This window comes from Oncorhynchus mykiss, chromosome 27 (assembly GCF_057628025.1).
Source record: "Oncorhynchus mykiss isolate SJ-2025 chromosome 27, ASM5762802v1, whole genome shotgun sequence".
NCBI classification, from domain to species: Eukaryota; Metazoa; Chordata; class Actinopteri; order Salmoniformes; family Salmonidae; genus Oncorhynchus; species Oncorhynchus mykiss.
Genome location: NC_143048.1, coordinates 45,252,195 through 45,266,402, shown reverse-complemented (window position 1 = coordinate 45,266,402; position 14,208 = coordinate 45,252,195). Strand labels below are relative to the sequence as shown.

General features: G+C 45.2%; 1 protein-coding gene across 2 annotated transcripts in view; it reads right to left on the bottom strand.

Moving 5' to 3' along the window:
- Positions 1-11,616, bottom strand: part of LOC110508097 (glutamate receptor ionotropic, kainate 1) — a 122,737-nt gene extending 111,121 nt beyond the window's left edge. For both annotated transcript variants that reach the window (XM_090224105.1, XM_036965396.2), the window contains exon 1: positions 10,885-11,616. In XM_090224105.1, coding sequence (XP_090080231.1) covers positions 10,885-10,969 — 85 coding nt within the window. In that variant the 5' untranslated portion in view covers positions 10,970-11,616. The remainder of the gene's footprint in view (positions 1-10,884) is intronic.
- Between the last annotated feature and the right edge of the window lie 2,592 nt (positions 11,617-14,208).

Below are 14,208 nucleotides of genomic sequence, written 5' to 3'. Positions count from 1 at the left end.
ATATACTCTATGTGAGGCTCTTGATCATATCTTTCATCTGAGTATTTGTTATAGTCGAAAGAATCCATACATTATGCTTTTTTTAACTCAAGGACGAGTTCAATGAGCTCAGGTCAAGGAGGCCTACAGGCCAAAAATAGCAAATAGAAGTTCAAAACTTGTAATGTTCACAATAACTTAAGTTGATAAAAAGATCTAACACAACATTAGGTGATAATGTATGTATTATTATAGATTTATAATCAGCTATATCATTTTGGACCGGGAACACAGAATGAATTAACATGAAACGAACGCAACAGGAGGGTTAAACATTATTATTGCCCACAGCGTGAGTCCATGCAACCTATTATGTGAATTGTTAAGCACTTTTTTTACTCCTGAACGTATTTAGGCTTTCTCTAACAAGACATTACAGCTTTTATTTTATTTTTTTTATGAATTTGTAAAATGTCTTACAAACATAATTTTACTTTGACATTATCGGGAATTGTGTGTAGGTCAGTGAAAAAAACAATTTTAGATTTTTTTTTTAGATTTTATAAATCAGGCTGTAACAAAAAAAACAATGAGAGATTTGAATACTTTCTGAACCCTTCTACCGAGAATCCTTTTATCATTGAAGGTTTTTTCCTAGAGCCGTCTATGAACGGTTCTACCAGCCTTTCAATGTCATTCTTTATGACAATATTTACATATATCATAAGGCCTTCATTTAAAGGTCTAGTTATACCCAAACACAGTGGTGTTAAGAATCTGCTGATTTTACAGGCCCCCATATCAGGCCTGCAAATCACATTATGCTGGCTTGCAAAGTGATGTGTAATTCCCACTGGAATCCAGCCAGAGTGAGAATATCTAACATCTGGAACTTTTAATAAACTGTAACCTTCATTCAGAATGACTGTCAGGGTCGGATAGATTTAGTAAGGAGACTACCTAAATCATCTAAACTAGAACAACTAGAACGAATTTTAGTAACAGGTGCCATAACTCCAACTACTAACAGATTGGATTATTTTAGAAAAATATATGTTATTTATCTTTGTGAAACATAAGAGTTAATCAACCAATCTACGTTTTTTTTCTTCTCAAATTTAAATAGGTAAATCAGTTAAGATTATATTCTGTTTTACAATGACGGCCTACCGTTGGTTAACTTGCCTTGTTCAGGGGCAGAACGACAGATTTTTACCTTGTCAGCCCGGGGATTCGATCTTGCAATCTTTCAGTTACTAGTCCAACGCTCTAACCACGAGGCTACCCTGCCTCCTCTAACCACGAGGCTACCCTGCCTCCTCTAACCACGAGGCTACCCGGCCTCCTCTAACCACTAGGCTACCCTGCCTCCTCTAACCACTAGGCTACCCTGCCTCCTCTAACCACGAGGCTACCCTGCCTCCTCTAACCACGAGGCTACCCTGCCTCCTCTAACCACGAGGCTACCCTGCCTCCTCTAACCACGAGGCTACCCTGCCTCCTCTAACCACGAGGCTACCCTGCCTCCTCTAACCACGAGGCTACCTGCCTCCTCTAACCACTAGGCTACCCTGCCTCCTCTAACCACGAGGCTACCTGCCTCCTCTAACCACTAGGCTACCTGCCTCCTCTAACCACTAGGCTACCCTGCCTCCTCTAACCACTAGGCTACCTGCCTTCTCTAACCACGAGGCTACCCTGCCGCCGCGAGTAGCAAAAACACAGATATTGAAACAAAACAATTCTGAAAAGTCACCCTGCAACAGTGCTGAGAAATGTGATAATGAGGACGTGGTTAGAGGGTTTTTTACTCTAAACAAACTATTAAAAAAATGACACAATCACACTCAACACTGGTTATTAAACACCAAGACAGGGATTATTTGACACGGCTGAGTGTTAAACTTAATTTAACTTCTAAATCAACACTAGAAATGTTTACACTGGAAAATGGCCATGCTTTTTTTTATTTTCTCGTAAAAGTGTAGAAGCTGTCGGTTCGAGAGCCGATGCTCCGGTACCGTTTGCCCACATGGAAACAGAATAAACAGGTGCTGATGTGTGTCATGACCAGCCTTTCAAAGCACTTCATAATTACAGACGTGAGTGCTACAGGGTAATAGTCATTGTGGCAGGTTACCTTGGGAACAGGGACAATGGTGGTCAGCTTGAAACCTGTTGGGACTACAACCTGGGAGAGATTGACACCGGTGTTACAGTTGAAAGCAGCACTACAGTATATTGTTAGTGCGGTGTAGATTTAAAAGGTTTTTCACCCTCCATGGTTAACACTATATGTGAGCCTACAGGTTAGATAATACCACGCAGTGATTATAAGGGGATGAATTAAATGCCCAGGTGCTCTCACGGGTGAAGGGCATTGACATATCACAAAGGTGAAGGGCATTGACATATCACAAAGGTGAAGGGGCATTGACATATCACAAAGGTGAAGGGGCATTGACATATCACAAAGGTGAAGGGGCATTGACATATCACAAAGGTGAAGGGGCATTGACATATCACAAAGGTGAAGGGGCATTGACATATCACAAAGGTGAAGGGGCATTGACATATCACAAAGGTGAAGGGGCATTGACATTTCACAAAGGTGAAGGGGCATTGACATTTCACAAAGGTGAAGGGGCATTGACATATCACAAAGGTGAAGGGGCATTGACATATCACAAAGGTGAAGGGGCATTGACATATCACAAAGGTGAAGGGGCATTGACATATCACAAAGGTGAAGGGCATTGACATATCACAAAGGTGAAGGGGCATTGACATATCACAAAGGTGAAGGGCATTGACATATCACAAAGGTGAAGGGCATTGACATATCACAAAGGTGAAGGGGCATTGACATATCACAAAGGTGAAGGGGCATTGACATATCACAAAGGTGAAGGGGCATTGACATATCACAAAGGTGAAGGGGCATTGACATATCACAAAGGTGAAGGGGCATTGACATATCACAAAGGTGAAGGGCATTGACATATCACAAAGGTGAAGGGGCATTGACATATCACAAAGGTGAAGGGGCATTGACATATCACAAAGGTGAAGGGCATTGACATATTGACTGTGTCTCAAATGGCATCATTTTCCCTTTATAGTAGGGTAGTGCACTACTTTTGACCAGGTCCCATAGGGTAGTGCACATAGGGTAGTGCACTACTTCTGACCAGGTCCCATAGTGTAGTGCACTACTTCTGACCAGGTCCCATAGGGTAGTGCACTACTTCTGACCAGGTCCCATAGGGTAGTGCACTACTTCTGACCAGGTCCCATAGGGTAGTGCACTACTTTTGACCAGGTCCCATAGGGTAGTGCACTACTTTTGACCAGGTCCCATAGGGTAGTGTACTACTTCTGACCAGGTCCCATAGGGTAGTGCACTACTTTTGACCAGGTCCCATAGGGTAGTGCACATAGGGTAGTGCACTACTTTTGACTAGGTCCCATAGGGTAGTGCACTACTTTTGACCAGGTCCCATAGGGTAGTGCACTACTTCTGACCAGGTTCCATAGGGTAGTGCACATAGGGTAGTGCACTACTTTTGACCAGGTCCCATAGGGTAGTGCACATAGGGTAGTGCACTACTTTTGACCAGGTCCCATAGGGTAGTGCACTACTTTTGACCAGGTCCCATAGGGTAGTGCACATAGGGTAGTGCACTACTTTTGACCAGGTCCCATAGGGTAGTGCACATAGGGTAGTGCACTACTTTTGACCAGGTCCCATAGGGTAGTGCACTACTTTTGACCAGGTCCCATAGGGTAGTGCACATAGGGTAGTGCACTACTTTTGACCAGGTCCCATAGGGTAGTGCACTACTTTTGACCAGGTCCCATAGGGTAGTGCACTACTTCTGACCAGGTCCCATAGGGTAGTGCACTACTTCTGACCAGGTCCCATAGGGTAGTGCACTACTTCTGACCAGGTCCCATAGGGTAGTGCACTACTTTTGACCAGGTCCCATAGGGTAGTGCACTACTTCTGACCAGGTCCCATAGGGTAGTGCACTACTTCTGACCAGGTCCCATAGGGTAGTGCACTACTTTTGACCAGGTCCCATAGGGTAGTGCACTACTTCTGACCAGGTCCCATAGGGTAGTGCACTACTTCTGACCAGGTCCCATAGGGTAGTGCACTACTTCTGACCAGGTCCCATAGGGTAGTGCACTACTTCTGACCAGGTCCCATAGGGTAGTGCACTACTTCTGACCAGGTCCCATAGGGTAGTGCACTACTTCTGACCAGGTCCCATAGGGTAGTGCACTACTTCTGACCAGGTCCCATAGGGTAGTGCACTACTTCTGACCAGGTCCCATAGGGTAGTGCACTACTTCTGACCAGGTCCCATAGGGTAGTGCACTACTTTTGACCAGGTCCCATAGGGTAGTGCACTACTTCTGACCAGGTCCCATAGGGTAGTGCACATAGGGTAGAGCACTACTTCTGACCAGGTCCCATAGGGTAGTGCACATAGGGTAGTGCACTACTTTTGACCAGGTCCCATAGGGTAGTGCACTACTTTTGACCAGGTCCCATAGGGTAGTGCACATAGGGTAGTGCACTACTTTTGACCAGGTCCCATAGGGTAGTGCACATAGGGTAGTGCACTACTTTTGACCAGGTCCCATAGGGTAGTGCACTACTTTTGACCAGGTCCCATAGGGTAGTGCACATAGGGTAGTGCACTACTTTTGACCAGGTCCCATAGGGTAGTGCACTACTTTTGACCAGGTCCCATAGGGTAGTGCACTACTTCTGACCAGGTCCCATAGGGTAGTGCACTACTTCTGACCAGGTCCCATAGGGTAGTGCACTACTTCTGACCAGGTCCCATAGGGTAGTGCACTACTTTTGACCAGGTCCCATAGGGTAGTGCACTACTTCTGACCAGGTCCCATAGGGTAGTGCACTACTTCTGACCAGGTCCCATAGGGTAGTGCACTACTTTTGACCAGGTCCCATAGGGTAGTGCACTACTTCTGACCAGGTCCCATAGGGTAGTGCACTACTTCTGACCAGGTCCCATAGGGTAGTGCACTACTTCTGACCAGGTCCCATAGGGTAGTGCACTACTTCTGACCAGGTCCCATAGGGTAGTGCACTACTTCTGACCAGGTCCCATAGGGTAGTGCACTACTTCTGACCAGGTCCCATAGGGTAGTGCACTACTTCTGACCAGGTCCCATAGGGTAGTGCACTACTTCTGACCAGGTCCCATAGGGTAGTGCACTACTTCTGACCAGGTCCCATAGGGTAGTGCACTACTTCTGACCAGGTCCCATAGGGTAGTGCACTACTTTTGACCAGGTCCCATAGGGTAGTGCACTACTTCTGACCAGGTCCCATAGGGTAGTGCACATAGGGTAGAGCACTACTTCTGACCAGGTCCCATAGAGAAGTGCACTACTTTTGACCAGGTCCCATAGGGTAGTGCACTACTTTTGACCAGGTCCCATAGGGTAGTGCACTACTTCTGACCAGGTCCCATAGGGTAGTGCACTACTTCTGACCAGGTCCCATAGGGTAGTGCACTACTTTTGACCAGGTCCCATAGGGTAGTGCACTACTTCTGACCAGGTCCCATAGGGTAGTGCACTACTTCTGACCAGGTCCCATAGGGTAGTGCACTACTTCTGACCAGGTCCCATAGGGTAGTGCACTACTTCTGACCAGGTCCCATAGGGTAGTGCACTACTTCTGACCAGGTCCCATAGGGTAGTGCACTACTTCTGACCAGGTCCCATAGGGTAGTGCACTACTTCTGACCAGGTCCCATAGGGTAGTGCACTACTTCTGACCAGGTCCCATAGGGTAGTGCACTACTTTTGACCAGGTCCCATAGGGTAGTGCACTACTTCTGACCAGGTCCCATAGGGTAGTGCACATAGGGTAGAGCACTACTTCTGACCAGGTCCCATAGAGAAGTGCACTACTTTTGACCAGGTCCCATAGGGTAGTGCACTACTTTTGACCAGGTCCCATAGGGTAGTGCACTACTTCTGACCAGGTCCCATAGGGTAGTGCACATAGGGTAGTGCACTACTTCTGACCAGGTCCCATAGGGTAGTGCACTACTTCTGACCAGGTCCCATAAGGTAGTGCACTACTTCTGACCAGGTCCCATAGGGTAGTGCACTACTTCTGACCAGGTCCCATAGGGTAGTGCACTACTTCTGACCAGGTCCCATAGGGTAGTGCACTACTTTTGACCAGGTCCCATAGGGTAGTGCACTACTTCTGACCAGGTCCCATAGGGTAGTGCACTACTTCTGACCAGGTCCCATAGGGTAGTGCACTACTTTTGACCAGGTCCCATAGGGTAGTGCACATAGGGTAGTGCACTACTTTTGACCAGGTCCCATAGGGTAGTGCACAACAGAGGGAATAGGGTGTTATTTGGGACTTAAATGTACTGTATGATGCATGTCAGGGAGAGAATCCATAAATAAAGAATCTGTGTGGCCATTCATCTCCATTCACAAAGCAGGAAGAAGTGTCCTGCAACACATCTCAAGCCAGAACACACACATACAGTATATCACAGACCAGAATCACCATCCCAGTCAGAGCCCTGCTCTTCCCAAGATGAGGTTTATTAGCAACAGCCGAAGAACCGTGAGAGAAAAAGAGACAGACAGACAGACAGACAGACAGACAGACAGACAGACAGAGAGACAGAGAGACAGAGAGACAGAGAGACAGAGGCAGGGAGACAGATAGAGATAGAGACAGACAGAGACATAGAGAGACAGACAGACAGAGACAGACAGACAGAGAGAGACAGAGAGACAGATAGAGATAGAGACAGACAGAGACAGACAGATAGAGAGAGAGACAGAGAGAGAGAGAGACAGACAGACAGATAGAGACAGAGACATAGAGAGAGGCAGACAGACAGATAGAGACAGGCAGACAGAGACCGATAAAGATAGAGACAGACAGAGACATAGAGAGACAGACAGAGATAGAGACAGACAGAGACAGACAGACAGACAGATAGAGAGAGAGACAGAGAGAGACATAGAGAGACAGACAGACAGATAGAGACATAGAGAGAGACAGACAGACAGACATATAGAGACATAGAGAGAGACAGACAGATAGAGACATAGAGAGAGACAGACAGACAGACATATAGAGACATAGAGAGAGACAGACAGACAGACATATAGAGACATAGAGAGAGAGACAGACATATAGAGACATAGAGAGAGACAGACAGACAGACAGATAGAGACAGAGACATAGAGAGAGACATGTAGAGACATAGAGAGAGACTGACAGACAGACATATAGAGACATAGAGAGAGAGACAGACATATAGAGACATAGAGACATACAGACAGAGTAATCTCTGTATAACCAGATTAGTGTAGGTTGAAACAGGTTGTTTAAAGGGGTTTATGGAGAAGATTGACCATTATTCCCAGCAGCCTCAGTACAGAGCCATGGACGCAAGGCTGTGTCTGTCTGTGTCTGTGTGTGTGTGCGTGCGTGCGTGCGTGCGTGTGTGTGTTTGAGAGTAAGTGTGTGTGTGTTCTCACCAAAGCCAACAAGCAGCCATATTAATTGCAGTAGCACCATATGTGGTGGATTAGTAGTTAGCGTGGGGGGTCAGGGAGAAAATGACAAAGATTAGGTGTCCTCAGACAGCGATAGATGATTCAGAGAGATTAACAATATAAAGGACAGATTACGACCCAGTGAAGGGGAGAGGGAGGAGGGGGTGCAATCAGACAGTAAAGTTATGCAACAGCACAAATGTAATTGTTTTATTTATTTAACGAGGCAAGTCAGTTAAGAACAAATTCTTAACAAAGTTAAGAACAAAATGACGGCCGAAGAACCTAACCCAGACAACCTAACCCTAACCCAGACACAGCTGGGCCAATTGTGCGCCGCACCATGAGACTCCCAATCACGGACAGTTGTGATATAGCCCAGGATCGAACCAGGGTCTGTAGTGACACCTCTAGCACTGAGATGCAGAGCCTTAGACCGCTGTGATACCGTCTGGAATCGAACCAGGGTCTGTAGTACCTTAGACCGCTCTGATACAGCCTGGAATGGAACCAAGGTCTGTAGTGACGCCTCTAGATGTAGAGCCTTAGACCGCTGTGATACCGTCTGGAATCGAACCAGGTACCTTAGACCGCTGTGATACCGCCTGGAATGGAACCAGGGTCTGTAGTACCTTAGACCGCTGTGATACAGCCTGGAATGGAACCAGGGTCTGTAGTACCTCAGACCACTGTGATACAGCCTGGAATCGAACCAGGGTCTGTAGTGATGCCTCTAGCACTGAGATGCAGAGCCTTAGACCGTCTGGAATCGAACCAGGGTCTGTAGTGACGCCTCTAGCACTGAGATGCAGAGCATTAGACCGCCGCACCACTCTAGAGGCCCTCATTACAAGAGTGTAAGGTAGAAGCCAAGTGCACTAACTAGAAAATGGCAGTTACTGTAGTAGATAGAGAATGAGTGCATCCCCAATGTAACCCTATAGTCTATACTCTATACCCTAAACCCTATACTCTATACCCTAAACCCTATACCATAAACCCTATACCATAAACCCTATACCCTATACCCTATACCATAAACCCTATACCCTAAACCCTATACCCTAAACCCTATACCCTATACCCTAAACCCTAAACCCTATACCCTATACCATATACCATATACCCTAAACCCTATACCATATACCATATACCCTAAACCCTATACCCTATACCATAAACCCTATACCCTAAACCCTATACCATATACCCTTGCACCCCCCATCCCCCCTTTTTGCCCTCAGAACAATGCTTCCCACAGTTGGCTGGATGTCCTTTGGGTGGTGGACCATTCTTGATACACACAGGAAACTGAAAAACCCAGCAGCGTTCTTGATTCACTCAAACCGGTGCGCCTGGCACCTACTACCAAACCCCGTTCAAAGACACTTCAATATTTTGTCTTGTTCATTCACTCTCTGAATGGCACACATACACAATCCATGTCTCAACTGTCTCAAGGCTTAAAACTCCTGCTTTAACTTGTCTCCTCCTCTTCATCCACACTGATTTGAAGTGAGATTTAACAAGTGACATCGAGAAGGGATCATAGCTTTCACCTGGATTCACCTGGTCAGTCTATGTCCTGGAAAGAGTTGTAATGTTTTGTACACACTGTGTAGAGTTGAATTTAGGACCTTGTCCTGCAGATCTGCAATCCTCCAAATCTCTCAGACCATATGGGGATATGATGGGAAACGAAGAAACATGAAAATGGATCCCTGCATGTGCACCTGAGGTAGGATAGGATAGGGTAGGATAGGGTAGGATAGGGTAAGATATGGTAGGATAGGGTAGTGTAGGGTAGGATAGGGTAGGATAGGGTAGGGTGGGGTAGGGTAGCATAGGATAGGGCAGGGTAGGATAGTGTAGGGTAGTGTAGGGTAGGGTAGGGTGGGATAGGGTATGGGATAGGGATAAGGTAGGGTAGAGTACTGAAGTGGTCAAAAGTAGTGCACTATATAGGGAAGAGGGTGGCATTTGGGACGCATTCTAGAACAAGAGAAATCAGGAATGATCTAGGACCTAACCCTAATTAACTGATTATATATAATAGAGTCTAGATTATTATGTACAAAACATCAGAATAAATAGTGAATACTTCCTGGATCCTGTAGCCAGGCGACTCTATCGGCCCGTCCCAAATGGCACCCCATTCCCTATATAATGCACTACTTCTGACTAGGGCCCATGGGCTCAGGTGAAAAATGGTGCCCTACAGAGATCTTACATTGAGCAAGGTTTGCTACAAGCAGGAAAATAATCCTGCAGCAACAGGAAATGTGAATTAATGGAAGTTACAAGCCTTTTTAAACCTCAAATATACTACACATTTTACATATGTTGCTTTACAGGAAAGTTATCCTGTAACAAGGTGATCAAATGAAGATCCTACATCTCCATATAGGGAATATGGTGCAATTATCAATAAACCATCCCTTTTAGTTAATACCTACAATCACACTCTCCCAACGTTTCATTTGACAGTCCTTTTAAACCCATAGTTGTTTATATTATAGAGATAGTGTATTATATTTCATGATGTGGATTCTGGTCTATCTGAGCTTCGAGAAAAGGAAAGTACTATGGCCTATCCTACTCTATATCAACCCAGCATCACTTTCAGATATTAACTCTGATCACACTCCCCGGACTGGTTCACTCACAGACATTTAAATACAGGGTGTGTCTACTGTCTATTCCATCCCATCTTTAATCTATTGAATAACGTTAATATATCGGATTACACTAGAGAGAAATTACTATGGCCTGTGAAGAAGGGTTGACTGAACTGTGTGTATAGATGAACATTTTACTAAATGCAATTCTCATTTCTTATTACGGAGCTCTACAGTGCGACCATTTTAATCGCATATGCGCGTAAATATTTTTGCTGGAATTTTAATTTAGGAGCACCAGTGCGCATAGAAGCATTAAGGATTTAACAAATCAAATACTTTTTTATTGTGCTCCTAAATGTCATTGTGTGCGCCTACATTTTTCAATTTAGGCGCACACGTGCTCCTAGTAAAACCTGCCCGTTTAGAGCCCTGCTATATTATGTTCCCAGGCCCATGTGCATAGGAATGTACTATATGATTGGAACTAATGATTTAATAGTGCAGTCGTAAGACCAAAGTTTAATTAACATTTTTTTCCCAAATACAAACACACATTTGCACCTTGACGGCACAGTCATTAAGCTCAAGTTGTTTGTGATATATCAATCAGTCCAGACAATTGTATTGGACCAGGTCTTTAACCCAGTTGACTAAATACATTATGAATCGAAAATTCCGATGATAAAATCAACCTTACCGATTCTAAGGACTTGCTGCCAACTCAGCCAAAACTCTGCCATCAAGTAAAGCAGCGAAAACAATAGTCCCTTCCTTTTCGCCATGGTACTCGCTCCAAAATAAAAATGAACATTGATGTCTGTTTTTTCTTTCTTTCTGCTTTTAATTCATGCTGATATCTTGCCAGTTCTCGTATCCGTATCGAACAGAAATCGACATCCGACCCACATTTTTCCTCTTATACATTATGTTGAGAGAAATAAAAACACGAATTTTCTCCTTTTGGAATAGTTCCTTATAAAACTCAGAATGAGACCCGTTTTCCAATTCTAGAATCCCATTTGTGTTAGCAGTTTTTGACTCCCCATTTCAGATAGTCCCGAAAACAATGTATCTCCTCTTTCATCGTTGGCAGCGTATACTTGGAACAGTGATACTGCGAGCGTCTCCCCCGTGCGCACACTCAATTGAGGGCACCGCCAAGCCGGTGTTGATCCGCAAACATGGATACGTTCAGAAGATTAACTTCAAATCTGGCTACAGCCGACCTCGACAACTCGTCTTTGCTTTAGTACACCGAGGAATGATTAAATCTTTGCTCCAGTCGTGATGGGAAACGCAGATCTAATCTTCAGAATAGTCGCTCCGGGAAGATTAACCACGGAGGGAGTCAGGCTATACTTCTCCTCTCTCTGCCACAGCCCGATAAAAAAAAGAAACCCACGTTACTTTGCTTTTCCATAGTTTACTTACTTTCAAAAGAAGAAGGGTTTGACTATTCTAACAGTTTTGTTGGAGAGACAAGGGATCTGAGGACAGGGGGGATTTGGGTCAATCTATCTGCCTTTTTCTTATTTGTTGTAGGGCACATATTTCACCTGCTGATGCCCGTGTTCATTCATTCTACTGAAAACACAAGACGCCTTCACTAGCCTACTACAGACGATGACATAGCTGTATCTGATCGTATAGGCCTTGTCTCAAACGGTTCCCTATTCCATTTACAGTGCCCGACTTTTGACCATGACCCAGCATTGAAAATACAACGGTGTAAAAAATATATATATATTTTAAAGTTTGTAACATTGGGTTGTTTTTCTATGTCCCATTTATAGTGAGCTGTCCAGAGGCAAATATCACATAGTTTAGTGAACTGTGAACTGTAACAATAGATGGTTCCTGAGATGGGTTGAGGCTAGAGGGCTTAATATCATAAATATGCATCCCAAATGGCACCCTATTCCCTATATAGTGAGCTACTTTTAACCAGAGCACTATGGGCTTTAAAGGGGATATGGTGCCATTTGGTACTTGTAGATATTCCTAAAGGATTAACAGAGCGAGGGCAGAGATCATGCAGTTTAATGACATGATAATAGCACAGTTAGGGAGAGGTGGACAGTGTGCTTAACTCACAGTTAAACTCACAGTTAGACACACAGTTATACTCACAGTTAGACTCAGTTAGGGAGGGGGTGGACGGTGTGCTTAACACACAGTTAGACTCAGTTAGGGAGGGGGTGGACGGTGTGCTTAACTCACAGTTAGACTAAGTTAGGGAGGGGGTGGACGGTGTGCTTAACTCACAGTTAGACTCAGTTGGGGAGGGGGTGGACGGTGTGCTTAACTCACAGTTAGACTCACAGTTAGACACACAGTTAAACTCACAGTTAGACACACAGTTAGACTCACAGTTAGACTCAGTTAGGGAGGGGGTGGACAGTGTGCTTAACACACAGTTAGACTCAGTTAGGGAGGGGGTGGACGGTGTGCTTAACGCACAGTTAGGGAGGGGGTGGACGCTGTGCTTAACACACAGTTAGACTCACAGTTAGACACACAGTTAGACTCACAGTTAGACTCAGTTAGGGAGGGGGTGGACGGTGTGCTTAACTCACAGTTAGACTCACAGTTAGGGAGGGGGTGGACGGTGTGCTTAACTCACAGTTAGACTCAGTTAGGGAGGGGGTGGATGGTGTGCTTAACACACAGTTAGACTCACAGTTAAACTCACAGTTAGGGAGGGGGTGGACGGTGTGCTTAACTCACAGTTAGACTCAGTTAGGGTGAGGTGGACGGTGTGCTTAACTCACAGTTAGACTCAGTTAGGGAGGGGGTGGAGGGTGTGCTTAACTCACAGTTAGACTCAGTTAGGGAGGGGGTGGACGGTGTACTTAACACACAGTTAGACTCAGTTAGGGTGAGGTGGACGGTGTGCTTAACTCACAGTTAGACTCAGTTAGGGAGGGGGTGGAGGGTGTGCTTAACTCACAGTTAGACTCAGTTAGGGAGGGGGTGGACGGTGTACTTAACACACAGTTAGACTCAGTTAGGGAGGGGTGGACGGTGTGCTTAACACACAGTGTTGCATATCGCATAGAGAGAGAGAGAGCGAGAGAGAGAGAGAGAGAGAGAGAGAGAGAGAGAGAGAGAGAGAGGGGAAGAGAGACAGGAGAGAGAGAGAGAGAGAGGGGAAGAGAGACAGGAGAGAGAGAGAGAGAGAGAGAGAGAGAGGGGAAGAGGGAGAGAGGAAGAGAGAGAGAGAGAGAGAGAGAGACAGACAGACAGACAGAGAGAGATAGAGAGAGAGAGAGAAAGAGAAAGAGAAAGAGGGGAAAAGAGAGAGAGAGGGGAAGAGAGAGGAGAGAGAGAGAGAGAGAAAGAGAGGGGAAGAGAGAGAGAGAGAGAGAGAGAGAGTGAAACGGTTTGTAGACGAGATTACAGTTTAGGCTACATGTTGACATCCCTATGTAAAGGAAGATGAATCTGATTGGAGGTGTTCTAAAGATCATGTGACCTCAGTTTGAGATGTTGCCAGGCTGACCAGATCTAATGTCCATTGTGTCAACCACGTCAACATTGTCACAAATAGCACCTTATTCTTTATGTGGTGCTAACACTTAGTATAGTGTTAACCACAGATCATTGGGCACTATATAGGGAATAGAGTGCCATTTGGGACACAAAGTAGACTAGAGGATGAGTTAGGGCTCAATTCAATCTGTATCCTGAAAGTATCCTGTAAAATCAGCTCGATTTGAAATTTAAAAGAAATATTTCCGTGTTCATGGAAACTGCACTCACGGTAAATGCTGCATGTGTCGGCTCAATCGGGAAAATTAACTTGCAATGTTTGTTTCAGGTTCTCCTGCAATACGGATTGAATGCAGGCCTTAGTGTCCTTAGTACTGATGAGGTGACGCTCCTGTAGTAAAGGCCTAGTTGGAACTCTTGTGGTGTTCTCTGCTTCCATCTAGTGGTGAAAAGGATATATTACACTTACATTACACCGTCACTCTAACGTTCCACTGTCTCAAAGTCTCTATACTGTCACTAACGTTCC